This window comes from Glossina fuscipes, unplaced genomic scaffold, assembly GCF_014805625.2.
Source record: "Glossina fuscipes isolate IAEA_lab_2018 unplaced genomic scaffold, Yale_Gfus_2 2, whole genome shotgun sequence".
In the NCBI taxonomy this organism is placed as follows: domain Eukaryota; kingdom Metazoa; phylum Arthropoda; class Insecta; order Diptera; family Glossinidae; genus Glossina; species Glossina fuscipes.
Genome location: NW_023998416.1, coordinates 27722709 through 27750708, shown reverse-complemented (window position 1 = coordinate 27750708; position 28000 = coordinate 27722709). Strand labels below are relative to the sequence as shown.

Here is a 28000-nt window from a genome sequence, read left to right as displayed (position 1 = left end):
ATTGATTTCAAATGCGAAAAGATAAAATTGTTAGTATAACATTCAATTCAGCTTCCCCTGGAGACTCCCAAAGTCTCATAGGACTGAAAATGAAGGAAAAAAAAAAAAAAAAAAAAATTTCGTTAACTTCTAGGTAAATTTGTTTTGAAAATTTTGCAAACAATTACCGATTGTAGCTTTTAACTCTGATCCATCGAAATATCTGAATTATTAACGATCGTATCCTTTTGAACATACTCGTAGATTTTATTGAGTTCTGGAGAATCTTTAATTGATTTCAGAAAATCGGTTAACTGTTGGTTTTTATCTAAAATAAATTAATATATCATTAATTTTTGAACTGCAGATGCAAATAAAATCATTTCGAAAATTTTACCAGCTTTAGGAATTTTCGAAAGAGCACAGACGGCTCGAAGTGCCGAACGTTTCAGTTCATCTTGTTTTTCATATTCTTGCTTAACTGAATTGGCTTTTACTTTGTGTGTACATGTATCGCGCAGTTGCTGAACAAATTGATCAAGTCCTTCAAGAAATATATATATATATATATATATATACAAGGTGTGAGGCAATTATGGAAAAATTAATAAATAATAATGGCCAACTTACTCAGGAGAACAGCTTCTGGGCAAAGAACAGCTAAACGGGCCGTCATCAAGTATGTCAACATTTTAATATCATAATGATCACTAAGACCTGCTTGTACATGATCTAAAAATTGCATAACATCGACACGATCAAGTCCCTGCTCTAACAGAGTATACATGCACTCAAAAGCCGCTTTACGTATATCCAAGCCATCATCCACCGTATGTTTGAACGGCCCCATTTCAACTTCTCGTATAAGTTCACTCTAAAAAAAAAGTTTAAAAAATAATTAAAATCTTCTCTTTATACTCGCTATAGTCTCTATAGTTACTTTGACTTTTGTCTCCGAATAAAGCCATGGCAATAGAGTCGGCAGTAAGTCTCTAACAAGACTGGGTTTATTGTGAACGGCAGAATTGAAAGCAACTAAAGCCACACGGCGAACAGAAGGTTCAGGATCACGTAACAAGAAAAGATATTGTCCAATATTTTGCTTAAGTAATAAATCGATAGGCTGAGGTTGATCGGAAATCGTAAATTTAATGGCGGACACCACAACTGTTCTCATTAGTGGGCTTTCAGAATGAAGAGCCTCTTGTAGACGTGGCAGCAATTCTTCGGGACAAACCAACACCAATTTTCCCATACATTCAGCTACAACATTACGCGAACCTTCTTCAGGGCATTCGCAATGCTTAAATAATTGAGCCCAAATCGATGGCACCGATGGAAGCAATTGCGACAAACCATTCGATGTCACTGACAAAGATGATATAACTTCTTTCAATGAATGCAAAAGTAGGTATTGTCGTTTTGGTTGTGCTTCGATTTCATTTAGAATGAGCGGTAAGAATGTATGCAAACTGCCAACGGCTACCGCTCCCAGTGCATGACTGGCGGCTACCTTAATATCTTCGGAACTTGCACCAAAGCATTCAATAATAGTTTGTGGTAATGACGGTATCGAACTCAGATTAAAATAACGACCTATTTCACCAATCGCCAATAGACAAAATACGAGTTGAGTGTCTCCAATAGAGGAACGCTTCTGAAGATCTCCCAAAAGTTGAGTAGCCAATGGAATGGCTTCATTAGGGCATTGCTGTGTTAAAGCGGCCACGCATCTGGCCAGCGAATGATAAGCCTGCTTATGAAGTTGATCATGCACCACAGTGGGCGTAACTGTTACAACTGGCTCCATTAACTTTTTTAGTAAAGATTGATAATCAAGACCAGGCAAATTAGTTTGAACAAGAGCTTTAAACAGTTCGTGAGTGCAAATCAAAGCTGAGCCCTAAAAGAGTAATACATTCATCAAGTATGCATAAAGTTAAAAGTCCAGAAATGCATTTACCTGCAATAATGGTGATCGCAGAAGTTGCAAAACTGACGGTAAAAATTGGTCATGAATGCCGACCAAAGCTTGAGGATGCTTGCGGGCAGCAGTTGTCAACAGAATGAGTGAGAATTGTGCTACATGTAAATCTGAATCTGAGATCAGTGGTTGGATTTCTGTGATGGCGGTTTGTAGTAAAGGGGGCCCAAATACATCTAATGCATAATTGTCGGCTAGTTTATGCAACAAATCCAACGAGTTTAGCTTGAGAGCCCTTTGATTCTTTCGCAAAAATGTACCTAAAAGGGGCATAACATCGTTCAGTATCGGCGTTAAGTCAATGCGTAAAGGTGAAGCGGCAATCATTGTTAGAGCTTTTACGCAACTCAAACGTGTGACTTCATTTCTTAAACGCTCTAAGAAGATGGGCAGGCATGTAGATAACTCATGTTGAAGCAAGTCGCCCATATTAGCAATTATTTGACCCATACAAGCAATCGCACGCTCTTTCACTTCTTGATCTACATCGGTTGCCTTCAATTTTAATAAAGTGGCTGAATAAACCTGCGCTGCGAAAGGAGTAACATCTAATGTTGTATTACTAGCATTAACGCTATCCAGTGGTCGAATGACTTTTACAAGTTGTTGCAGTACTAGCAAACCCTCCGTGGATATTTTATAGAAAGGATCAAACACTGCGCTAATTACCAATGGCACTAACACCGGTATATGAGGATGAAAAACATGTGCTTGATGACCTTGCAATAGAGAACAAAGGAACCCGAGTGCATCAATTTTCATATTGCTTGTCGAGTTTTTATCGTTTAAAGAAAAACTTATTCCTGGCACAATGCTTTCCAAATGTGGCCCCAAACTGCCAGGCAATGCATTCAATAATTCGCGGAGCAACAAGAAACAGTCTTGACGAGTTTTCATAGATTTTTCGCGCATTAACGGCTGTACTCCTTTGATAATGAACGGAACTTGATCAGTTAATAAAGTAATGGAAGCAGGCACCTGTTCCATCGAATCCGGATCGTGTGGTATATCATCCGTAGGACGTGTATTCTTTAATAATGCCACGTATGCATGAAAAATGTCTGATTTTACATTTTCTTCACGTTCTTTGAAACGAGAAATCAGAGCTGGACTTAGATTACGATAGAAATCTTCAATCATGTCGTGCCTTGTGGCAATTATCGATTCCAAACATTTGGCAGAGGCGCGTCTTACTTTCCAGCTCATGTCATCGTCATCACTATACTCCTCACTGTCAATATACTCATCTTCCTCGGTGTCCATAGAAACAGTAGCATCACCATCGTCTGCTTCGTAATTATAATTGGGATCGTAGGTCAAATATTTCAAACAAAGCTCCAAAATCTGAAGAAAACAAAAAAAAAATCGCGAATGTATTCATTACCCATCAGAAAGAAATTTTTTAATACCATTTGGTTTTTAAATATGCTAGACGTTCGATTAAGAAGACTTACCATTGGAATGTGTGGCCGAATAGCCTCTGGACAGCGAATAACGAAAGCCTCACATGCCTGCAAGCAAAATTCACGCAATTCATCGTCATCACGTTGACTGTACTGTTTAAGAAGAATCATAGCTCGATCGATATGGTTGCATAGACGATGCCCGGCTTGGCGGCTACGGAGATATGAACAATTATTGTTCCAATATAAGTTTACAGAAAAAAAAGAGGAAAAAAGCTGATGCTCTTACCAAATTGATGCTAAACATTGTATATAAGTGCGCACTGCGCCTTGATTCGGCGGATTTTCTAAACCCTCGAGCAAATGATCAATCACACCATTGTAAGCGGTATTACTGGCCAGCGTAAGCAAATGAGACAAAGCGACTATTGTTCGTTTGCGCACCGCTTGCCGTGAGGAAGCCAATTGTGGTACCAATGCCTTTAAAATGGTATTATGAAATGGCACTAAAAAGTCTCCAAACCGTGAGAGCAGATCGGAAAGTATGTCCAAAGCTTCCAATTTAACAGAGACATCTTCCTTTTCAATGGCATTGCTTAGTTTACCCGTTATTCGCTGGCATACATTAGGAGCAAGAGAGTTTGATGTCTGAGGCAATTCCGATATAACCGTTTTAAGACCAATGCTTGAAATGTCCCGTAATTGCTCGGTATTTGATATCATGTTGGCACAAAGCGAGTCAACAATCGTCTCTACTTGATTCTCTTTTACTTTGTTAACCAAGGGACCGAGACATTTCACCGCAAGATTCTGAACTTCACCATTTTTGTCCTCCAATAGCTTAAGTACCATTCGTACCACTTTCTTTTCAGATTCATCATCCAATTTAATGCTGTCCTTTTGTAATTCGGTCATCAAATCATTGGTAGCCATAAATCGAAAATCCTTATCACTGGAAGTCATCTGTTTATATATTGTTGAAAATAATAAAATAATACATGATATATAATCCTTTACAACTTTTGTTTTTTCATTCTTCAGCCATTAAGAAAAAAATAAAAAAAAAACATTCCAGCTCCTGTCACTTACCTTTTCTAACAAATTGGCGATTTGGTATTGATGAGACCCCATTTTTGCTATTACGATTTCTATGTATTGACAAAACAACAATCATAAAAAAATATTTCACGGGCGCTTTTGTTTTATGTTTAATTTTTATTTATCTCACAAAGAGAATGAATTTCATAAAGTGTTCGATGTAAGTGAGATTATGGTTCTTTCTTTAATGTGGTTTTTTCTTTTAGACAAAAAGGATCTAACCGGCAACAAAAATATCCTCTGCTTCTACATAAATGTAAAATAAAAATTTGACGAAACCTGTTTCAGAGTTACAATGACCACAAACTTTTCCTCCTTTAACGAAAATGTTACCCCAACAATATTTTTAGATGTTCTATGTTCGTAGGAATTAACAGTCATCTGTAAACTTTTGTGTCTTCCTCTTCTTTCCGTAAAAATTGTAGCTGTTTGCCTATCAACAAATATAGGAAACGACTTCCTTTGTATAGTAGAAAGAAAAATATAGAAAGAAGAAACTGAAAGACGACACACGGCAAGTCCTAAGAAAAATAATCGAGAAAGTTGCATTATACCAAAAATACAATTCAACCAAATCGGTATAGAATTTATAAAGAACTCTAACTTGGCTTCATTTTCGTAAAACATATGATTTTAAAAATTTCAAAATATAAATCAGCAAAAGTAACTTTGAGAAAATTCTGCTTTTCCTAGTCAAGAAGCATTGAATTTAATTAATAATAATTGTTTACTGTTATTTTTTTCATGTATAACGGGTACATAATTCGCTAATGGGACACATTTATCATGGCCAGTCCACCCATTTTTAGTAGCCTCGTATATTTCGCCACAAGAATTATTATTTTTATTGTTTTTTTGTCTTTACTATTATTATATTAATAAGAAAAATTAAAAAATCATGTTATAATTTTTAAATAATACAAAACGTCCAAGACTTAAATCAATATGGCATAGAAATCCGAATTACTTTCGAAACCAAATGTCTCATTACCGTTTGGTTCTAACGACAATGTATTTTGAATATCCAGTATTTAGTGATTTACTTGTGTGTTTGTTAATTCCTTATCACATTTTAAATCCTTTCTCCTGTATAATAAAAAACTCCTCGCAGTGGCAATAAGGTACTCTCTATGCATAAGTTTTCGTATGTGTTTATACGGCTTTTTATAAACTGTATACATAAGGAGCATGACTTTGTAAACGCCTAAAATAATGCAATCATTTTGATAGAAATTTTATAAAAGAAAAATGAGTGAATCGAATATGTTTTTTCAAATGTTTATTTACCGTAAACGTAGTTTTATTTCAATAGATTAATTAAACAAAAAAAAAAAAAAAAATCGGAACCAAAGTAAAAAATAGAAGGAAGCGTAAAAATGTTCAGAAATAAAAATGAGAGCATTGTGTATAAGTGCACAGTAAGACTGCTTGAGGATGCTGATATACTTGAATGTGAATTTCAGGTAAGTTTTCAATTATTTTATGACAATTTCGAATGTAAATCTGCATAATATGCAAAGGACAAAGGCTAATATATGTATTTGATTTAAATAATATCCGTTTATAAAATGCTTTTTGATAACAGCACTTAATAAAAACGGAAATTAACAGCTTATATAGCTAACTAATGTCCACCGTATTGAAATTAAAGTCACCAAAGCTTCATATTTTTCTTAAATAAAACACTTTTTCTTTTATAGACACTCGAGATTGTGTCGTTCATAATTTATTGTTTGCCTGTGACGGATTTAATCGACTTCACATATACAGTTATACAGTTGGTATCATCCTTATAAAAACCAAATGTCAGAAATTGTCTCGAATAGATTTATATTTGCTTACTAGCCTAACCTACCGGCTCTTAAACTTTTAAAATTACATCCATGAAGCAGAATTTTCCGCTTCATTGAACAATTTTTTTCTGCACATTGCGCAAAATATATATATATGCATATATATATTCAATATTTGGGAACATTTTTGACCGGAGAATTAAAAATATTCTATAGAATTTAAATTTATTTTTGTGAACGGCAATGGCAATAGCATCGGAATTATATATAGATTGCTGCTTATCGGATATACTAAGCAGAATCGGCTTAAATTTAAGATGAAAACTTTTGAATAATTTGGAACAGTTAGGAGTGATGCGAAGAGAACTATAATAAAATATAGTAATGTGTGCGTGCGGCACGCATTTAATAACCAAATAAAATTCCGCAATATTGATTGACTGCTACGGGGTTTATTTAAATTAATTAAAATTTCAAAAATTAAAGGAATAATTTTATTGAATAAAAGAAGCTCACAACCTTCACTTACAAGAATTTACTGAAAAGAAGAGATTTGCAATCAAACGATTAAAAATTTGTACATAAATATTGTGATTATTGTGTATTTAGCTGGCATACAGATGGATTATCCTTATGAATAAATTTTCATTTTTAGTCTTTTCATAGAGGCAGCTATTTGGTGGAATACATATGCGAACAATTGGAAATTAACGAAAAAGATTATTTCGGCTTACGTTATGTTGATGCTTCAAAGCAGAGGGTAAATTGATCTCACTTTTAATGCCAGCAATATGTTCGACTAATGAATTACATTTTTTGGGTTTATTTCGTTTGCAGCATTGGTTAGATTTGGGCAAATCCATAATAAAACAATGCAAAGGTAATAGTCGTAATAGACGTATTAGGCGCAGCTTGTTTATCGAATTTTCTATTTATTTCTACTTTCTTCTTTTGTAGACATAGATCCATTTCTGTTCTCTTTTAGAGTGAAATTTTATCCCGCGGATCCATTCAGACTAACAGGAAACGGACGATTAATGCTTTATCAGCAGTTAAAGCGCGATTTACGTCATGGACGTTTATATTGTTCAATTGGTGAAGCTGCCGCTTTGGGTTCGCTCATAGTCCAGGGTAAAATTGAATTTATATTTTAAGGTTTTTTTTTTATTTTTATTAACAAAACTTATTAAAAACATAGACGCGCAATCTTCGAATAATGCAAATACCTTTTAAACCAAAATTGTTCTCTTCATAACGAAGGTTTTAAGAGAGACGAAAATTCTTAAATAGTTGGATAAGAAAGAACCCATTGAACATACTTAGAGCGAAGAGAGTAGAAAACTTAAATTTCTCTTATGTTAAATCTTTAATGAATATGGTCGTATAAGCTTTGTCAGAGTCTTTCTGTCCTTTACGCTAAATGTGGAGATCGTTTCAATTACCTATGGTAATCCAGAGCAAAATACTATCTGATATTTCGAGTTCTCTGCACAAGAGTAATCTTTTTACCATTCATTAATTAATTGGTTTATCGTGCCTGGTTCGTTTGTGGTGTTTTTGAAAGTGCGAGTGCAGACTTATAAAAGTGGAAATCTCAAGTTTTCTAGTAATAGAGCGACTTAGATTCACTTAGTTCAAAGATGGGCCAGTTAAGCCGCTGTTTGGTACGGGAACATTTAAAATACTTAGGCTGTGAAAGGATAGATGAGATCAACGTGTACCGGAAATACTCAAGGTTTTCGAGCGATTCTCCACCCAGTGGACTTGGCCATTTTGCCACAAAGAAAAAGCCAGAGACAGTATAGGTAGGTGAGCTAGGTTAACTCGTCCACGCCCCAGCAGATCTCTGCAGAAGTTATTGTACGAAGGGACAAGCAGTACCCTGATCGAGGCTCAGAAGTCTTGTCAAGACATCGATTCTTTTGTTATCTGTAAATCGAAATATTTAGTGGGCATGTAAGCATTTTGACTTCCGATGTCCGAGAATGCCTGCCCACTTAACTGGGTTTTTTCCTCGTGTGGAATTAAATTATTCATTTCGGCATCGATCGATGCACACTTCCATTTTTCTTCGCTGATACAATGCGGATATACTTGCCATTTATCCCATAAATACTTCAATTTTTTAAAGCAAACATTTTTCTAATATGTTAAGTTAGATCAAATCGTGTAAATTATTTCCTGATTTTATTTCTCTAAAACGTTTTAAATTAAAATGCAAAAATCAAATGAAGTTTACTTTTAAGAATATGTTATTTCTTAACAGTACCTACGGTGTTGAGGTTAATTAACATTTCCATTTGATTTGTTCTAGAGGAGCTCGGTGATTATGATGAAGTAGTGCATATAGGAGACTATGTATCCTCTTTGAATTTGGCATTGCGTCAGACAGAAGCACTCGAGAAGAAGATCATGGATTTGCATAAAAAACGACAACCATATCAAGATTCCAGCGTAGCTATGGACGAATTTATGGGTATTGCGCGTGGCCTCGAAACTTACGGTATTGATCCTCACCCGGTAAAAGATCATCGCGGATCCCAATTATACATTGGTATCAATTATTCCGGTATCAGTACATTTGTTTCCGGTAAACGATCCCAACATTTTCGTTGGAATGAAGTGCACAAATTAAATTTCGAGGGTAAAATGTTCATTGCTCATCTCAGCTATACAGACGCTAGCAGAGAGCCAGTAAGTTAAACATAAATTTTTTGTTTTCAATTCCTTTTTTATTAGGAAGTATTTTTGATGTTTTGCAGAAGAAACACACCATAGGTTTTAAATGCTCATCCAATGCAACATGCAGATATCTATGGAGATGTGCCATTGAGCAAATGTTGTTCTTCACGTATGTATCATGAGGTTAATATATTAACATTCTCTCGAATTTATACAGATCTCTTAGACAAGATAAAATGTTGTTCATATCCCATAGCACTGTTTTCTTGTTGTCTTTTGTGGCTTTCGGATGGGGGTGGGTTCCGAAAAATATACCAGTGTTATCCAATTATTGCAAATCAATTTTCTTTAAGGAATGCTAAAAACTTGAAATTTGTTTCCGTGGAAAAGTTTATCGTTTATACGGGAGAAAGTTCAAAAAATTGTCTTTTTATACAAATTTTCCATCCTTCGCCGACTAAGTTTCACACGTGAAATATAAAAAATGATTTTTTCTTTTTAAATATCGCCTTTTATATAGAGTGTCGGAAAAATGGTCGGATCTAACCTCATTTTCGTACAGTTCGTTCTTAGTTCAAAACACGTCACTGTACTTAGTATATATACATAGTCTTCAGACAAGTACAGACCGACAGACACGCCTACATCGAGTCAGGAAGTGATACTGAATCTGAACATTAGTACAATGAAAGGAGGAGCTATTTCAATTATGGATTTTGCGTACATCTGAGCAAACTGTATACACTCTTGCCAATGGCCTGAGGTATGAAAAATCATTCAGGATGTTATCAAGCAATAAAAATGAAAGCGTACAGAATATTTAGTAATGGAAAAATTTAAAGTTCATTGCGCTTTTTCAAAATATTACTTCTTATTTTGCTTATAGAGAACACCTCTGTATTATTTTGTGCCATTTCGTAGAGTCGAAGACTCGTAGTTTAACACTTATAGACAAATTCGCTATGTAGATGGTAGATATATTTGTTTTAAAATTTTCAGAAGTCATCTTTCCAAAGGTAGCACCTAGTCCCGTGTATTCTAGCAAGTAGTTATGTTTTCCTCTTCTCCTATTCATTTTGATAAGTATTCCCGGGGAGTGTCCAGGAATTGTAGAAAATCTGTACTAAATGGAATTTATTGGTTTCGTAGAGACTTTCATGCGGGCAAAGTTTTTTTTTATATCACTTAATAAATATAAGCTTAAAATATTGTTTACATTTCCTAGGCTTCCTAATAGTCAGCATGCAGCCGTTGTATCCGGTGGTGGATTCTTTTCGTGGGGCACTAAATTCAAGTATACCGGACGTACTGAACGTGAGATACTTACTGAAAGTATTAATGCACTGCGTAAACAAAAGATGACCAATTCTGAGGCTAGCAAACGTAAAGCGAGCAGTGTACCAGCTACACCTTCCAGTCCCCAAGGCGACCTAGCACAAATCCGTAAACTTTTGCGTAATTCATATATAGCATCAGACGATTATAAACATTTAAATTTACATTCAGGCTATAGCAGTTTACCGCGTTCGACAATGTCTGAACCGTTGGGGAACTGTCATATGGCAACAACAGATAGTTTAGGCAATATTGTTTATAGCAATCATCCACATGACGTTATGGGTGGCGGGGGAGCAGTTCAAATACCTAGCCTTGAGCCGGTTTCTGAAGAAGCTCGCTTACGCGCCTCATCAAACCTCGATAATCTTCATCAATCTATAGCAAGTATAGGTAACGGTGGTGAAGCAGGTGAATATTATTTAAAAGGTGATGCTATTGAATATTCCGCACCGGAATGCGCTGCGATTAATAATCTATGCGAAGGAAGATTGTCGCACCAAAGCACCAAAAACAAACGAAATGAATATCATTCGTACGGTCAGCAACATCAGGTTGCGTATGCGAGTGCTTGCCCAACTGTATCAGATGCTTCCAAATCCGCCACCCAGGGAAAAGGAGTGGAGAACCAATACGATCGGCAAAACGCTGCCAATTGTGCCAAAGGCGTGCGAAAATTCCGTTTTCTAAATGCTTTCATTCCATCCTTTTTATTTGTCATTTTCGCAATGACAGTGTCTGCCGTCGTTATTTTAGAATCGGAATCAGAAATATTTGAAAGGATTCGCAATATGCCCGAAATGATTAGTCTACGCTATCAGTATTATCAGCCTCTAAAGGAGTATGTGTTGCAAAAGTTTGGCCGTAAATCATAAAGCAACAATTTGCAACGTGATGTGTTCAATTCAAGCGAATATTTGTTCAGCCATACATACATACATACATACATACAATGTACATAAGCACAAAAATGAAAATATTACACAAAATCTTCATATTTCTATACGCTTGTTTCATTTCGTTTTTCCCTTGTTTTTTTTTTTTTTTTTTTTTGTTTACATATTTCTAATGGATGATGATGCTTCAATTAATTGATCGCTCCTAATTAATTAGTGTTATACGATAGCGTGATAGTGATGTTTATATTCCGTATTTATGCCTCCATAATAAAAAAATGTCCACGTCTACTTTGGATCACATGGTCAAAAATTTTTACTACGAACTGTGGGTTCATCTCCAAGGTGCAATCAAAGCTTAGATGGCTTTTCCCGCCATCCTAATTATTTGTCAAAACATTAATCGTTGACTATGCAAAACAAGAAGTGGAAGTCTTTGATCACCTTGGAGTTAGTCTCGGGCAAATGGCAACAAACTAGTTCGTCTGTCCATGGAATTTGTCCACATAACAAAAATCTTGAAAAAATTCAGATCAAATGTTCTCAATTCTGTCAATTATTTGCTTAAAGCTTCAAGGCATGCTCCTATTTTTATTTACTTCATTTAATAACCACGGCAGCGTATGAAACGTATCTAGGCGAGTAGATACTTCTTGAAAATAAATGGGAAAAGTCAAGACACATATTCATACCATCAGGAGACACGCGGCTAATACATGATATCACTGGTTAGACAGACACAGAGAATTAAATCGGTTCAGAATTTCGCCGTGATCAGGGTGTTAATGGCTATATCCCGATTATTATGAACGAGATAATAAGATAACTTAGGTATACCTTTAGATAACCGAATTTCACTTAGTTAATGGTCATTCGCTAACAGAATGCAATCTTATTGGAAGCTTATTGATAACAATCGACATATTGTACAAGTATTAAATCTGATATATATATTTTTTTTCAAATATAATATTGTGCGATAGAAAGAAATTGAACGAATCAATAATAATAATTTACTCATTAAATATTAGTAAAAATTTAACTAAACAATTTCAGTTGAGATTCCTTTGCAAGCATCTATGCGGGTATTAAGGGCTATTCGTTTAATTATTTATCAAAAGAAGGTTCAGACTATTTCCCGACTTTTCAGCCTTTACGAAATAATCGTCATACGTTGATAAAATTATCGGAATAGAACATCAATACACACATAGTGCAGTGTATGTATTGACATATATAATATATATACACACATATGTCTACAAAATTTTAATTTAAGATAGAATTCTACAGTTCCACTTCAATATAGTCAGGTTGCTCTGCCAGAATAACTTCACGCTTGTCCGCCTGCTTAATATAACCTATAGTCCATGCGTATTGTTCTCCCTTGGTTAGTGTATAAAATTCTTTGCAAAATGCTTCTGAATGCTTCGCTGGTAATGCAATTAAAAGTCCTCCTGAAGTTTCCACGGATGTACCATTACGCAATTTCGTGTCAAGTGACAGAATTTTTCCGAATTCTAGAACATTTTTCAATATCGGTAATTTCGTGACAACAAATTGTAAACGTTCTTTCTGAAATACTGCCAAGTTTCCTGCGTGTCCCATTAAACCGAATCCGGTTATGTCGGTAGCGGCGTGAGCTTCATATTTGTGCATAAGTTTTGCAGCTGGAAATATTTTTATAAATACGCCAGCAGTGTACATCTATATTAAAGGATATTTACCATCTCGATTTAGGAATGTCATTGATTTTAAAGCCATCTCGAAAGTTTGGAAAATAATTTGATCAGAAAAATGTTCAGCCAGTTTATGATATTTTTCATTTTTATCGTTAAACCAAATGTAAGCGTTTGTGGCCAGTTGTATTCCCAATGGTTTTGTGAGCACAAGATGATCGCCATCTTTTGCGTTGTAAGGCCTAAATAAATAAATATACGTAATTTGAATCCGAAAATTTTATCTCTAATGAAAAAATTCTTAGCCTAAAGGGGAACAATATTGATGAACAAATAGTTTTGCGAATTAAAAAAAAAAAAAAGTTCATTCTGTGAAACAGGGTTTCATGTTTCTTTTGGTTTCTTGCATACCTTAGTCCTAATTGCGCAAATTCTCGGAGAGTTACAGAAAGACTTATTGAAGTATCCAAGCAACAATGGAAAGTTTTTTTTTAATTTTTTTAATTCGACCGTTTACTTCGACTACTATTCTTATCGGGAGTCTCGCTGCGACTCGGTTAACTAAACTAAAGTTACCCTATTCTACTCTTATTCTATGTCTATCCTACTCTTATTCTATCTTACTCTCTAGCACTCCCTCTCTCCGCAGCCAGAGATGGAGAACCCGTGAGGCCAAAACGAGGTACGACTTTGGGTCCTCACAGTAAGTCTTAATCTGGCGCTCTTAGAGTGTTTTGTTTAAAGTATAGTAATGTACATAAGTTTGGTTTCAGACGCAAGACATCTGCATGTATGGATGTATTTGTTTTTCTGTGGTTATAGTTTTTTTGTAACTATTTGTCAAATAAAAATATTATCATTTTAGCGTTCATTTTAAATGGTTATCTAAAGTAAATTCAAACGTATGTCTACTCAAACTACTTGGACGTGTGTACTTACAATATTATCTCAGATTGTTTGCAAATGGAGGTCGCTATGCCGCCTATGATGCACCAAGGATTGAGGGCTATATTTTGTATGTTTACGCGGCAACCAGCTAGTTGAGCGGATTCTTGGAAACCGTCAATAATCATTGGCAATACGATGTCACGTTCTTCGTCGGATAATTCAGTGGGAGCAGATATAATCATATTTAATTTATCAATTTCGGTTGTACCAATGGCATAAACGTCACTAACAACGTTGGCTAAAGCTATCTTGCCCATAAGTTTTGGATCATCAACAAGAGGGTAAAAAAAATCTACAGTTTGTACTAAATAAAATTCTTTTTGACGCTGGCATTGTACGACAGAGCAATCCATTCCGGAACCTAATAATTTGTAAGAAAAGATAAAATTCATTTGCATTCCAAAGTAAAAAAATGGTTAATTTTATGGTTTTATACGCACCGATGGTCTCAACATTTTCGTTATTGGTGGGGTTTTCATTGTTAATTGGTTTTAATATTTCTGTTCCGTACAGATACTTGTTTAAAGTATCCTGGGGAATCTTGCAACCTCACCCTCTCAATGTTGAGAACTGGGTAAGCCGAAAATCATCCCTTAAGCCCCAATTTTCAGGTTTAAACATTTTCTTATTCAATTATGTTGTTTATACACAAAATATTTATATTTCCTATATTTCTATTCAAGTAAATTAACAATAAAAAAAAAGGAAGTGCGTGGTAAAAAAAATATTGCGTTTGCCTTTTTCCCTTGAGTTATGTTGGCTGTATTGCTAGAGTTTCCTATCCAATACACTTTATCCAACACAAATTTTCTTACCCTTGGTTTTTGTGGATTTCGGGTTAACGTGTTTTCACAGAGTTCACAGAGTTGGCAGCCTTGAAAATTGCTTGTTGTAGCAGAGTTGCACGTTTGTTATATGAAAAGATATATAAAAAATACGTTTAATTTATTTAAGGTTTTTTTTCTTAATTTGATAACATTACTGTATATTAAGAAATTAAAGAAAAAGGTTAACGTATTTCGTTAGTACAATATTCCATATGATGAGTTTTACGGCCATATTTTGGGACTGCCATCGGTCATGACATTACATGATTGTTTTTACATGTCAGCGTTTTTACGATATTATCCTAGACTTGATATTCCGAAACAAAAGTGATAATAAAGCATATTACTAGCGATGGCGCGCTGATTGTGCTCAAACCAAGGCTGTAAAGCAGTGTAAGACGGAAGCCAAAGTGCACGACATTGCACACCGTAGCGCGCGCATTGCATATATCGGATAAGTAGTAGGGAGAACTAATCAGCTGATTAAGAGCCTTGATATCTGTTGCGTCAAGATTAATCCTAAGATTAGTCCTAGAACATCACATATTATAAGGGATTGACTTGACTTGGACGTTTTTCCATTATTGTCATAGAATATTTATGGAAATTTTTATAGTTTTGCCTACTGTAATTCATGTGTAATGAGTAAAAAACTTAATTTCTATTTTTGGCGAAGGTCTTATCCGCCTACGTTGTACTACAGGCATGTCTTCTCACCCGATTTGGCGTATCTTTATTACCAATGTACCTGTAAGAACTCGCAATGTTTTCAACGAATTTGAAATCGATAGTTTAATTTCAGTTTCCGAGAGAGCTTTCATCGCACTTTACACGGACGGACGGAGGGACAAAAAGCCGATTTTGAATTCACTAACGAAGTAGGCTTAAAACAGTCTCCTTGTCATTCTTCTTATGGTGATGTTATGCTTCAGTAAAGCGACCGAAAGCTGAACAAGCCTTTTACGTTTGAGGTTATTCTTAGTAGCACCGAGTCTTGTCGGTAGTTAGCACACGCGCTTGTTTAAAATTATCATCAATTATTTTTATTCTTTTACTTATCAGACAATAACTTGGGCACCCACTTTCTTAGAATATTCTCTTTTAAGATGATTTTGTTCTATATAGAAAAAAAAAAGAGTTAACTTGTGATGCCAGCCAACGGTTTTTAAATGCATCACTCTTTTACTGAAATGAAATTTTCTTTTGCCCCAAGCGGCTTACAGTTTGATGCATGAATGATTAGCATTATTATTCCCTCGCTGCAAATACTTAACATATGTATGTTTGTTTATATTATTAGCATTGTATATAGTGCAGTGCATTCACATGCAACAAGTTCGTATGGAAAGTCTTTCACATATATACACAATAATACAACATTTCATTCATCAAAAAGAAAGCAAGAAACAGTTCTTAAATAAAATCATATCATCATTATTAAAACCATTCTCACTGAGTGGTGAACCAGTGTGTGCACAAGAATTTTCATAAGATTTATTATTTTTATAAAATATTGAAGAAAAAAAAAAAAAATAAAATAACTTTATGTGATTTCAAGTGTAATACTTACTTTTAATTATTATTAATATTTGAAATAATGTTTTATTTATGCTGTAATGACATGAAAACGTTTTTTATCATAAAACTTGTTTGCCTATCGGTAAGTTATTATTACTTTACGTAGCTGCTATATAAAACATCTATTGGATAATTCTTGAATATTACAAATAAATATAACGGATTGCATTTTTTTTTTTTATGACAAGTCATAATATAATCATAAAACAGTATTCGTATGATGAATTATGCAACAAAACTAAGGTATGTGTGTTTGAAATTAAATTTAATTTGAAAATCACTAAATGATGCGAAAGATTGCGAGTGATTTTATGGATTCCGACAGGAAGGCAATTTTTTTTTTCTTTTACTTAATATATGTGTGAGTGTACTGTTCATATACAGTATTAATGTGGAAATGAAAATACCGTAAACTACAGCGTAATACTTTTTTATTTATATATTATGAGGAAAGCAATGAACTTTTAATTTGTTAAAGACTATATCAGAAGCATTACAACTTCATTAAATGACAGGTGTACACGCAGAGATCAAACGATTCTATTTTCGCGAAATTTTTTCTCATAAAAATTAATAAACGACGCTCTGTTTAAAATCACTTTGGTCAATTGTGTATTCAATAAATCAAAACGAACGGTCCTATTCTCATTTCGGAATACCATAACCGTAAGTATTTGAAACGTCACTCCAAGTGCAATATGATTGTATAGGAAACCGGCGTGCGGAAACTCATATTTCTTTGTAGAGCTAATTTTCAATGAAAGCTAATCCATTGTCAATAAATCTTCTCCAAAATCGATCGAACATCAAATGCTTTTTTTCAATTTTTATTCATGAGACACCACTTCCCACACTTTTTATCTACTTGCATGATAAATGAAGTAAAAACACTATAGTTGGGCACGGCGCATCGTTAAATATCCTAAACTACCCTATAGTTGTCCATAAATCGCTTTTTTAAAATAAGCCTTTATACGCGAAGCGGTCGAAAAATGTTCCAATCCGAACCATTTTCAATAGCGTTCGTCCTTGGGTCAAAAAATGTCCGTCTGACAAGGTTCACCGAAATATCGTAAATATTGCGGCCCGTACATCGGACACAAAGAAGTAAAGGCAGTTAGGCGGGACAGAAGAGCTTATATCGATCCAGAAAACGCGTCTGAATCGATCTATATATAATAAAAGGTGAGTATATCTCATATCCTTCTGTGTACTACAGATACTCGCACAAACTAAAAATATCCTTGTACCACAAGTAGTGAAGGATATGAACGTCTGCTTGGGACACTCGTAGTTCAATGCTTTCCATGTTTTCACTCCTTATGAGGATTAAGAGGTCTTTGAATTGCCAAATATACCTGATTTAAGTCAAATGAAGAAAGGTCTTCAAAAGCGGGCAAGATGAGAATTCTTCCCTCCCGAAGGATTGACGAAATTAAGCGAATGCAGATTAGAGGGAAAAGTTAAGAAATATGCAGTTTCCGATTAATTCTTCTTCGATTACCATATTCAAGATTTTTCCGTTGATGGATTCATAGTTGTTCCAATATAAAGAAGTAAGAACGTTATGCACGCTTCTTGGTCGATCTTGGGCATCCAAATCGAAAGAGATGATTGAAAGCCTTAATCTGCTTAAGGGAGGAAATTTTTGTGTGTATTTTATATTAAATAAAGTAAATATTGCTACCAATTTTGAACGTTAGATTAGTGCCTTTGTGATGAACGAACCAACTTTTTCTCCGACCTTGGATTAGATGCCAAATTTTATTTTTCATTTTCAGTTTTTGAAATCAAATAAGCGAGAACAGATAGACAGGCATGCCCAAATTGACTTTTATTTTTAATTTACCCCAGAACCGTCTTAGCCGTCAAGCGTTAGAATCCGATTTTGTCCATTCATAAGAAAAAAAAAACTTTTACGTAATTCCTGCATTTTTGTAATAGTCAAAAAACTGGGAGTCGTTGTTAATAATATCGGTCATATTTTCCATTTTGTATTAAAGCTATATAGATTGCGAAAATCAAAGTAGATAACTGAAACCTTTTGTTATGGTAAGCATCTAACCAGGACTTGTCCTGAGTGGCTGTTCATTTAAAATAATAATCTTGGCGTACCTATAAAAGCCGTGAAATTTCAATTCTGAATTTCTAGATTCAATATTTGCTACTAACACTCTCCAGCGACTACCTAGAGCTTCATGCAAAAATAATCTTGATCGATCGATGAAAAAAGTTTTCAATACTTCAACCGCGTTTACGGATTTGTATGATAGATAGATAGATATTTGGTATTAATTCGGAGGCGAATATAGCTTTTTATATAACTGAAGAAGTCTCTCTCTACCGACAATTGAATTGTGTTCAAACTTTGCGGATTCACCCGCTTTAAAGGCGCGGGGACATAAACCTATAATATGCAGTTGAAGGGAAGGAAAAATTTGTAATATAGATTAAAAGTAAATGCAGTTGTTTTACGCTAGAAATTGATTTCAGAAGAAACGAATTTTTTCAATGATATACCCACCAGCTGTTAGTTAGTGGTTATAAGAATCTTATAAACATCCAAACATCAACTTCTTCGTCTATATAATTGTCTTGTCTTGTCCGATTGTTATACGCGTATGTATATATATATATATATATATATATATATATAGGTAAGTATAAAGATATGCACATATATTCATGTTTATGTATATAAATGTGAAATAGAACAAAACAAGCGCATGCGCGTGCATTATAACGGATAATTTCTTCTATTAATTCGTTCAAACATAAAAAAAAAAAAGGAAAAAAAAAAGAAAAGAAAAACAAAAATGGAGCAATACGTCTATTTACCTCGTATGCATATTACACTTGAATACTCGTTCAAAGATTTGTGCATGCATATATGCACATGTGTTTATGTAACCATCATATACTCATATAAATTCTGTGAAGTTATTCCGGTCTATTTCCAATCTACTCTCTTATGCAGATCTTTTATTTATTTTTTTTATTTATTTTTTTTTTTTTTTTATAAAGCATACAAAACTATTTAAATTCAATACATTCAATTGTAAAATGACCAACACATACCGCTAACCAGACAATCACAGAAACAGACATAAATGTATTATATCAGACTAGGCTGTCAGTGTATGCGTACATATGTATTAAAGAAGTTAATACAAGCTGGTAAACACATAATCAATGCAATAAAAATAGAGTTATTCTTCATAATGATATAAAATAGTTTATATAGGAAAGTTTCACTTCATGTACGATGTCTTACAAATGACTTAACGGTGCACTACTGGAATTGTGTCCCAAAATTGTTTTGCAAAAGTTGATTGACTTTGAAATCATTTCGAGTTTATATCACAATATCGATGAATACTTGACTGAAATGTACAAATAAGTGTTTAACTGATCGGCTGTATAAAGCTCTCTTCCAACATGATATATGTACGTTACGCATCCCTGACTTGCCGCATAATGAGTGGCGAAAGTGAAATAAATTTCTTACATTTGCGTTGGAACGAGTCTTTCATATTTTATTAGCTTAAATCCGTACACAAAGGTTGCAAAGTATTTTATACATTGTAAGCGTGCTATGCACACTCTTCTGCTCATTCTTTAGATGACCCTAAGTGTGCGTAATATATACAAAATGTTTTGGATGAATAATCGCTTTGGTATGCATTACAGGTTCGCTTTTGGATTAATCGTTCTATGTTTCGAAAAATGCTTAAACTATATTCTGGATTAATATCTTTTAAGGATTATAATGTAGAATCTTTTGTCTTTGATCCTGAACGCTGCCAACTAAGCAGCTCTATAGGATTGAAACGTCTATATTGAGTTTTGCGATTCTAAGCTTTTTGCTAAGAGATAAAATCCTGATCAAGAATATTTGTATATGCGGGTGTCAGAAGAGCACCGCCAAATCTAGCTTACTCCCATTTTTCAGTGTTCAGCTCTATTGAAGAATCTCCCTAAGATAAATTCTTCATATTTCCTTTTCCCGAATTCGATTTTTATTTTCCATAGCCTTTCTTAAATCGAAGCTATTTGACTGACAGTTTTCTGTTCAATTCCCGTTCAATGACGGTCAGGCGACATCGGCAGTTAAATCTACTTATTCTAAATTTGACGTCACGTAATGAGTAATCGTAAGAAGAAAGGTTTCATTTTCAATTGCAATAAATTGAACATCAACAACTTTAGACTGAACATAGAGGCTTTAGGACGGACAGCTGGTCCTTCTGCTATCGTTTTAGGAACATTCAAATATCCACATGAACTAACCGCAGTAATGAATGAAAAAGAATTTAAGAGTCAAGCGTAGCTTCTTTTCCCCTAATCTCGAAGCAATTCTTCAATTTTTACACCTAACATTTTCATTTACTTATTTATATATTATTGCTAATGGATGATTTTATATAAAATACTTTCAGATGATATATAACTTTGTATGGGCTCAAGATTACGATGGTATGTTATATGCATACATATGTCGAGAAATTGTTGTGTTTTTAATCAGTTTGAGATCATGCTTACACAGTTTCAGATATCCAGTGTTCTTCCACGACAGCTGAGGCTACTGGACAAGATTACGTTACAGCGAAGCTGAAGAAACCACCGAGCTTCAAAGGTGATCCTTTATTTGCTGATTATCGTTCGATTGATCCGGATACGGATTTTAGTTGCATTATAAAACAGGATCCGGACGATGCAGCTCAATTAACTTATAGTCTAAAAATTACTGATTTCTCTCGTTGCGGAGTTCTAAAGAGAAATGTAAATTATATCTATCCTCCAAACGTTGCTCAATATTACTAAACAAATGCAATTAATTAATTTAGGGTTTTATACATGTACGCATATGGTTCCCGCAATATCCAGGAGTTGTTATGCAATCGGATCAGGAATTAATAATAATGTGTAAACCACCCGAACGGACCGTTGTGGAGAATAAAGCGGCTGGATTTGCTGGTGCATTGTAGGTATTATCATAAACAACAACTAAGAAAACTGCATTCGGCTATGGCCGAATCTTTTTTTATACTTATCGCCATATCTTAAAGAAAACAAAATTGTAATACTCTATAATATTGCGCGTGGGCGAGGCCGATCACTTTTAATATGTTCGTGTGTGCAGATGGTTTATAATCACCCAAGGAATATGTTTGAAAATTTTTGCCAGTATATCTATTAAAGTTTGTGAGTAATGAGAAAAAAATGCTTCGTTTAGGTGGGCTTGTACTATGGAACGCCTAGCCCATTTTCAACATAAACATGCCTGCAAGAACTTAGAATGTCTCCGCCAAATTTGAATAGTTTGCAGATGCAGACATGGACATGTTTCAGTCGATTCAGGATTTGATGTTGATCGAGAACATATATTCACAAAATACATATGTATATGTATATGGGGTCTCTGAAGCTTGCTTTTTGTCAAAATTAATATGTCCCCATCTTTTGGTGTTAACTGAAATTTGTCAATACTTACTTTTATCGCTATGCACACCGCAAAATATTGTATTGGGCTACTGCCTACCATTACATAACTTACACCACTTTGTCTAATGCATTTGTTCATTGTGCAACCTTTGAAAATAAAGCAGTGGAAAGTGGTGGAATGAAGTAGAGTGATCCATGTTCAATAGCGTTCCAAATTTCGTCAACTGATAAGTTGAACGCAGACATACACGACGGACATAAGAAAACGTAAGCTTAGATTGTTTCAGCAAGGGGGATGTAGTCCTTCTAGGTGATGCCTATATCCGCCCAAATTTAATGTAACATAGTACTACAAGTAGTATAGGGCATGACAATTAAAGATCACTAGGGTAAATTAGGTTTTTGAAAAATCGCGTGTATTTTCGTTCTCAAGTAAATAAAAAATGATTGCATTTCGGGGACTGTTCACCGTGCTATTTCGATCGTCTATGTATGAAGCGATTCGTTGACCTTGTGAAGATCTTACCAAATTTTTGATCCATTTTTTGTTATAGGTTCAGTTTTTAGTTTCTTAGCAATCGTAGGCATTATACACATAAGCATCGACCACGCCTATTTTTAAACTATCTCTTTTACGCAAAAAATACGTGCTAAGCTTGTTCGCATTCTACTTTGGGCACCGTTGAGATCTTCCAAAACAGGCATGATGCTATCTATGAAGTTCTCAACGAGAAGTTTTCGATCAGCACCAATATTTGAGAATTTGCAAATTTTTACCCTTTTGTTTTCATGTAATAAGTGGAAAAAATCGAAATATTTTATATACTTTTTATACATCGCTACGACCATGTTATTGAATCCCTCGTATGCAAATTTATGACTATTGTTTTTCAAATAGTACGGACTTTTACTATCGCTCCTTCAATTTAATCAAAAATTCAGATCATTATTTTTATTCGGAAATCCAATTTTATATATAATTTATTGTACAGTCCTCATGGCGCACGAGTATCGGGTATTGTTGAGGAAACCCCTGGTCGATTGGAATACGAAGTTGCTTTATATAAGGAAGCACCACCAATAGCAAGAGTAAATGGTATAAATACTCCAGTGGGTTCCTCAAAGGATCAACCGTCGACAAGTAGTGAAGTTCCAGTAGACCAAGCTGTTCCGATTGGTACTAAACTTCAGCTTCGAGCTCGTATCGGTCCATCTGCTTGGAAGTATATTAAACTTATGGAAGTTACAGTTTCTCCCGATCCCGATAAACCCCAAGCTGGCGGAGCTGTGTGGCTAGTTCGAAATGGTTGCCGTAATCGGGATTTTGCTACCATTATACCTCATCAGCCGGCCAAATATCGAGATCGGCCAAATGAAGTTTTCTTAGACTTTGAGGCTTTCCTATTAAGTTCTATGGGCGAGCGAGCAACATTATGGATTCATTCGCAGATTAAAGCGTGCGTAGAGGCCAGCGATTGTGCACCAGATTTTTGTATGGATTTGTACGAACCATCGGGTCACGGCAGAAGGCGACGCGAACTTACTCATCAGAATCTGACCTTAAATACTGGTGGAAACAATCAAGAATACACACGTATCGAGGAGAATTTAAAATATACGGTCATAATGCCAGGCGAAGGATCAATAATGGACGCGACTGACGGTCATTTGAATAAATGCCGCAATGCAGTAATAATTTCAGTAACTTTTACAATTCTATTATTACTAGGATGTATGTCTTTGGTAAGAAATGTTTAATTCTTATAATATTAATGTGGCGGAATTCGTCCCCAATTAGTGCTTGGGTGCTTCAGTTAGATTTTTATGACATTTTTAATTATTTTTCACGGTTCTATTATTTTTTTTCTTTTTTAAATATAAACTAAAAGTGATTAAAAATAGGTTTCTAGAAAGAGACATTGCATAGAGCTTAGTATTTATGGGCTGAAAGAGATTCACATATGATGGAAAGGAGTAAAAAGTTTTACAATCTGCAATAAATATTTTCTACTCGCTAACTTTAAAAGAGGAAACGAGAGGAGAGAAGAATTTTTCAACTCATGAAGGTTTTGAAAGTGCAGCGAGGAATATCCTTAAAATAGTAGAGAGTTTTGCAATGAATGTGGAACTCTATGTCCGTATGAAAAAAAAAGATATCGACTTATCTCAGCATTATTTGTTTTATTCATCATATATCATATTTTATATCATATATTAATCGATGGAGAAGATGCAAAAATATAGATGACTTTGTGCCGACATGCTTTTTTTTTGCGAGATAGAAATGACACTTTACCAGGAATAACTGATAAAAAGACTGCTTAAATGCATTTGCCTAAGTAAGGGGACTGAGTGATTGGCAGGAAAGCAATTTAGACAATTTTTTTATTAATTTAAACACATATCTTTACTTACTTATTTTCTTTCATATAATATGTGTCAACTGGACTTAATATTTCAATTTGAATTTTGCAGCTGTGCACATTGGCTACCCGGCTGCAAACGGAGCAATATTTAAGAAATTGTCAATTGCCAAAGCTTACTATCGGATATTCCGGGAGAGAGACCTTCCACTGAGTGTTTCGTGTCACTTCTTTTAAATGCATTTATAGTTAAATTTATTATTTATTAATAGTTTTATTATTAATAGGAATAATTTTAAATAAAATAGTAAAATAGATACGAATAACATCCGAGCATTGTGACACCCATAGAAGCCGATCATCATCAGTCATCAAATAGTCAGTTTTAAAGCGATTTAGACTATTTCGGAATATTGGTGAGCATTCCACACAAATGGAAGACTGACAACTGCCCTAGAGGGATATATATTTCTAAATATGTTGAATATACGGGGATTCCAAAGAAACAACGAATTTGAACCTTAAAAACGTCTCTTAGAAAAATCGATGACTATCAAGAGCACCTGTTTTCGAATTAAATAAAAAAAAAATTGTTTCTAGCGAGTGATCTGTTTTGGGACATAATTTCCCATATTCCAAACTAAAATTAATAATTGAGCTCTAAAGATAATATAGGGTATTATACGAAAGCAATATGATACGGTTAAGACATAATGCCATTTTTTGAAAATTCCTGAAAATTGATGAAGACTTGCAATAAATGCCTTGATGAATTTTTGAGAGATATCTTACCTTTTAAAAGAATAGTTCTAAATTATTCTTAATGGATTCATGCGAATTCAAGTAATACAGCTCACAAACCATTGCAATATTTCAATTACAACCAAATAAATGATTTAAGAGTAGAGAATACTATGATTTATTTATAGAATGGAAGTAAGATATAACTACGATTAACATAACTACGTTAAACGTCAATACATATACATAAAATAAAAAAGGAAATTATTAAATAAATGTGGTTTCCATTAATATGAGTAATTGATCAAGTAAATGTATGTATTAAGAACTTCTTGAATCGTTCAAATATTTTAATTATAAATAAACACACATTTTCATATATAATGAAAAAGGAAGCAAAATTCAGAAATGAACATAAATAAATATAAAAAATTAAAAATCGTAATCATCACACAAAATGGGTTTCTCTAATTTAAATAGTTGATCGAATTCATCATTAGTGTGAGGATTTGAAAAATTTGTTAATGGAAAATCGAATTCATCATCATCGCTGAAATTAGCATCGTAATCTGAAATATTTTCGGGTTCCTCATCAATCTTTGTAATATCGCCGTTTATCAATTTATTCAGGCGAGCGTCATCAATTAAATCCATTTCAGACCAAATTTGCTCGAGACCTGAAAAATACTTGTTTAATTAATATAAAAAACGCTTCGAGGAAAAAACTTTTTCATTTGATTTGTTAACATAACGTAATACATAAAATATAATGATATATGACTATGTTCTTTCTAAACACAATTGTTACATTGTCATCAGCCAACAATGATCGACCGAGGAAATTTTGCGTTTAAAATGAAAGTCGCTTATAGGAAATTAGATAAACTTGCGGATAAATTTTAGAAAAACGACCAAAATTCGCAACTGCACTGATCGTTACTTCCATAAGTTAATCAGCTAAAAAAAAAATCATTTTTTCCAATGAAAAAATCAGCCAAACTGACAAACTCTGCGAAAATCCTTTAATCGTTAGAGTGAAAGGCAGCCCAAATTGTATATAAATCTTCCTTTTAAAAGCAACATAGCGTAGGGGTCATTAACAAAGATGGTCTATCTCAGAAAATTTGTTGATCTGACTGAGGTTGAGAATTTTATTCAATGTTCTCTTTTTGATCTTTTCGTATAAAGCGCAGAATTTATATCATGATCTATCAAGTATTTGGGAGGTGAAAAAACCACAGCAATATATACGTGTGTATTAACATACCTAATACAATTAATTTAACAGAAACGGGCGAATTTCGATTATGATCTTGATGCTTTTCCTGGACGGACAAAGCTAGCCTATATATTAAAATCAGTAAAGGCATTTCGCACTAACGAATAATGTTATCTTCTTTTTAAACTACAATCACTATTGCGTGACAAAAGGCAATTTAAACCTTTAAACAGGTTCATAATACTAAGCAAATGATTAATACTTATTCCTCACTATTTTTTTTCTCGTTCCTTACATGGGTTGCATTTTAAATGCTCTTTAATCTTTTGCCCTTTATCTATTTGCGGGACCTTAACTCTAACCGTACGCATTGCCTTATGACAATCTTCGCACCAGCATCCAATTCGGATGAAAGCCTACATTTATCAAAAATTAAACGAGTTCACGAAACATTTTATGAGAAGTTTTGTAACTTTGCATTTGGCCTAAACCCAAGTTAATTTGCTAGAATGCATTTTTTCTCTTATTTCTTAATTACTTCAGATTATATTTAGTTTACTGGGAGTAATTATTTTAGACCATATTGTTATAATTTTTTTAGATCAACAAAATAAATTCGTAAGCTAAAATGAAAACAATTGAGCACTACTAACGTAGGCTATCGGCTTTTAATCGGATGAAGTAAATACATTAGTAGAAAGGAGGAATACATAATACTTACTTTTGTAAGGCTCCTTGCAGCAAGGTCTATCAATATCGAAAGAATCAAGAAGAAGATCCATTTCAGAAATTTGAGCAGATGATAGTGATGTTTGCGGCTTTGTAGTCGGCGTCAAGTGTTGACCAAACTTTTTACGCGGTAGAGAACATTGTACGTTGTTATGGAATTTCGCTGAGTTTTGAATGTTAGCACTTTTGAAAGGTGTTGCGAATGTCTGCTTATGCATAACATTTTGCAATGCGTTGAATGGTTGTTTCTTAACTGAACGCTTCCTGGCCGAGTCACCTAGTTTAGCTGTATAATCTCCAACTACGTATTTAAAAATACAAAGAAAATTTGATTCTATGAAATATATTTTTACAGGAATTAATTATAAATGGAGTAAAACGTTAATTTAGTCCGCAGGATAGACACTCATATTGACGATCATTCGTTTTATACGTTCTCAAGTGTCATTACCAAAGGTGTGTTTTTAAGAAACCCAAAGAAATAAAATTAAGTTTTTCGTAGTCGAAATGAATAACGTTGAACTTGGTCGCTTAGATCACAGCTTTGCTGGTCATCCTTTAATGGCTTAAAAGAGAATTTTTCTTTCATAAATTCTCTTTGTTAGAGATTTAAAGGAATAATAGGGAAATGAGAAATTTTATTTTTCAAATTTCTCATTCGGACAGTTGCGCTGCCGCCCGGATAAAATCAGAGATTCATTGGCTATGTCAGCACAGCACTGGAAGAACGTTATCCGTTAACACTTCTCTGCTCTCCATTTCATTCAAAGGAGTTTTATTTTATTTAAAATGCTTACTTACCATTGTTCTCTTTATTGATGTTAGTTTTGCTTCCCACAATGCTCAACATTTTTTATATTTTTGTGTCACAATAAACTTCAAAATTATATCTAAAAACGAATTAATCTTAAACGATAATAAGCAGCTTAAATTTCGCAAAATATTATTGAAAATTTTCTTCACACAATAACTCAAAGACGGCGCTCTTTATAATTTATAATTTCACTTGCAAGCAAATACTTATTAGTATTCGATTACTTAGTATTTGGTAATCACAGTGGCAGTGTTACCGTTACACATATTTCACAGCCGTATTCAGCAGCATTGGCAGTAGTAGATGACGCGATGAAGTGTTGTCACTTTTTGAAATAAAATTAAAAATTTCGAATAGTTTTTTCATTCGTCCAATGCAGGGCGATTCTAATTAACTACATATATTATTATATTGTATTATGGAAATGATATTATCTTTTCACATGTCACATGCTCTCTTTTAGTATAATCAAAAATTTCTTTCTATC

The 28000-nt window shown here is 34.1% G+C and overlaps 4 protein-coding genes across 5 annotated transcripts; 1 reads left to right on the top strand and 3 right to left on the bottom strand.

The window, feature by feature from the left end:
• Nucleotides 1-4678, bottom strand: LOC119633742 (cullin-associated NEDD8-dissociated protein 1). Its single transcript, XM_038027449.1, has 9 exons — nt 4456-4678; nt 3656-4329; nt 3418-3580; nt 1943-3307; nt 920-1882; nt 610-853; nt 377-523; nt 168-307; nt 1-83 (listed from the first exon to the last, which is right to left on the bottom strand). The coding sequence occupies exons 1-8, from the start codon at nt 4495-4497 to the stop codon at nt 180-182; spliced, it is 3726 nt and encodes a 1241-aa protein (XP_037883377.1). The 5' UTR covers nt 4498-4678; the 3' UTR covers nt 1-83; nt 168-179.
• Nucleotides 4679-5814: 1136 nt separating this feature from the next.
• LOC119633743 (FERM domain-containing protein 5) lies at nt 5815-11293 on the top strand. Of its 2 annotated transcripts, XM_038027452.1 has the most exons (8): nt 5815-5927; nt 6913-7017; nt 7095-7137; nt 7215-7388; nt 8572-8951; nt 9020-9108; nt 10165-10382; nt 10446-11293. In XM_038027452.1, the coding sequence occupies exons 1-8, from the start codon at nt 5841-5843 to the stop codon at nt 11147-11149; spliced, it is 1800 nt and encodes a 599-aa protein (XP_037883380.1). In that variant the 5' UTR covers nt 5815-5840; the 3' UTR covers nt 11150-11293. The 2 variants fall into 2 exon arrangements, with proteins under 2 accessions (XP_037883380.1, XP_037883378.1); XM_038027450.1 differs by having other exon boundaries at nt 10165-11293.
• A 908-nt stretch (nt 11294-12201) lies between these two features.
• LOC119633421 (selenide, water dikinase 2) lies at nt 12202-14551 on the bottom strand. The gene is made up of 4 exons (XM_038026970.1): nt 14238-14551; nt 13789-14158; nt 12898-13091; nt 12202-12840 (listed from the first exon to the last, which is right to left on the bottom strand). Exons 1-4 carry the CDS (start codon nt 14416-14418, stop codon nt 12458-12460), a joined length of 1128 nt encoding a protein of 375 aa, XP_037882898.1. The 5' UTR covers nt 14419-14551; the 3' UTR covers nt 12202-12457.
• Nucleotides 14552-24939: 10388 nt separating this feature from the next.
• LOC119634052 lies at nt 24940-27772 on the bottom strand. The gene is made up of 3 exons (XM_038027967.1): nt 27501-27772; nt 26692-27000; nt 24940-25428 (listed from the first exon to the last, which is right to left on the bottom strand). Exons 1-3 carry the CDS (start codon nt 27547-27549, stop codon nt 25184-25186), a joined length of 603 nt encoding a protein of 200 aa, XP_037883895.1. The 5' UTR covers nt 27550-27772; the 3' UTR covers nt 24940-25183.
• Between the last annotated feature and the right edge of the window lie 228 nt (nt 27773-28000).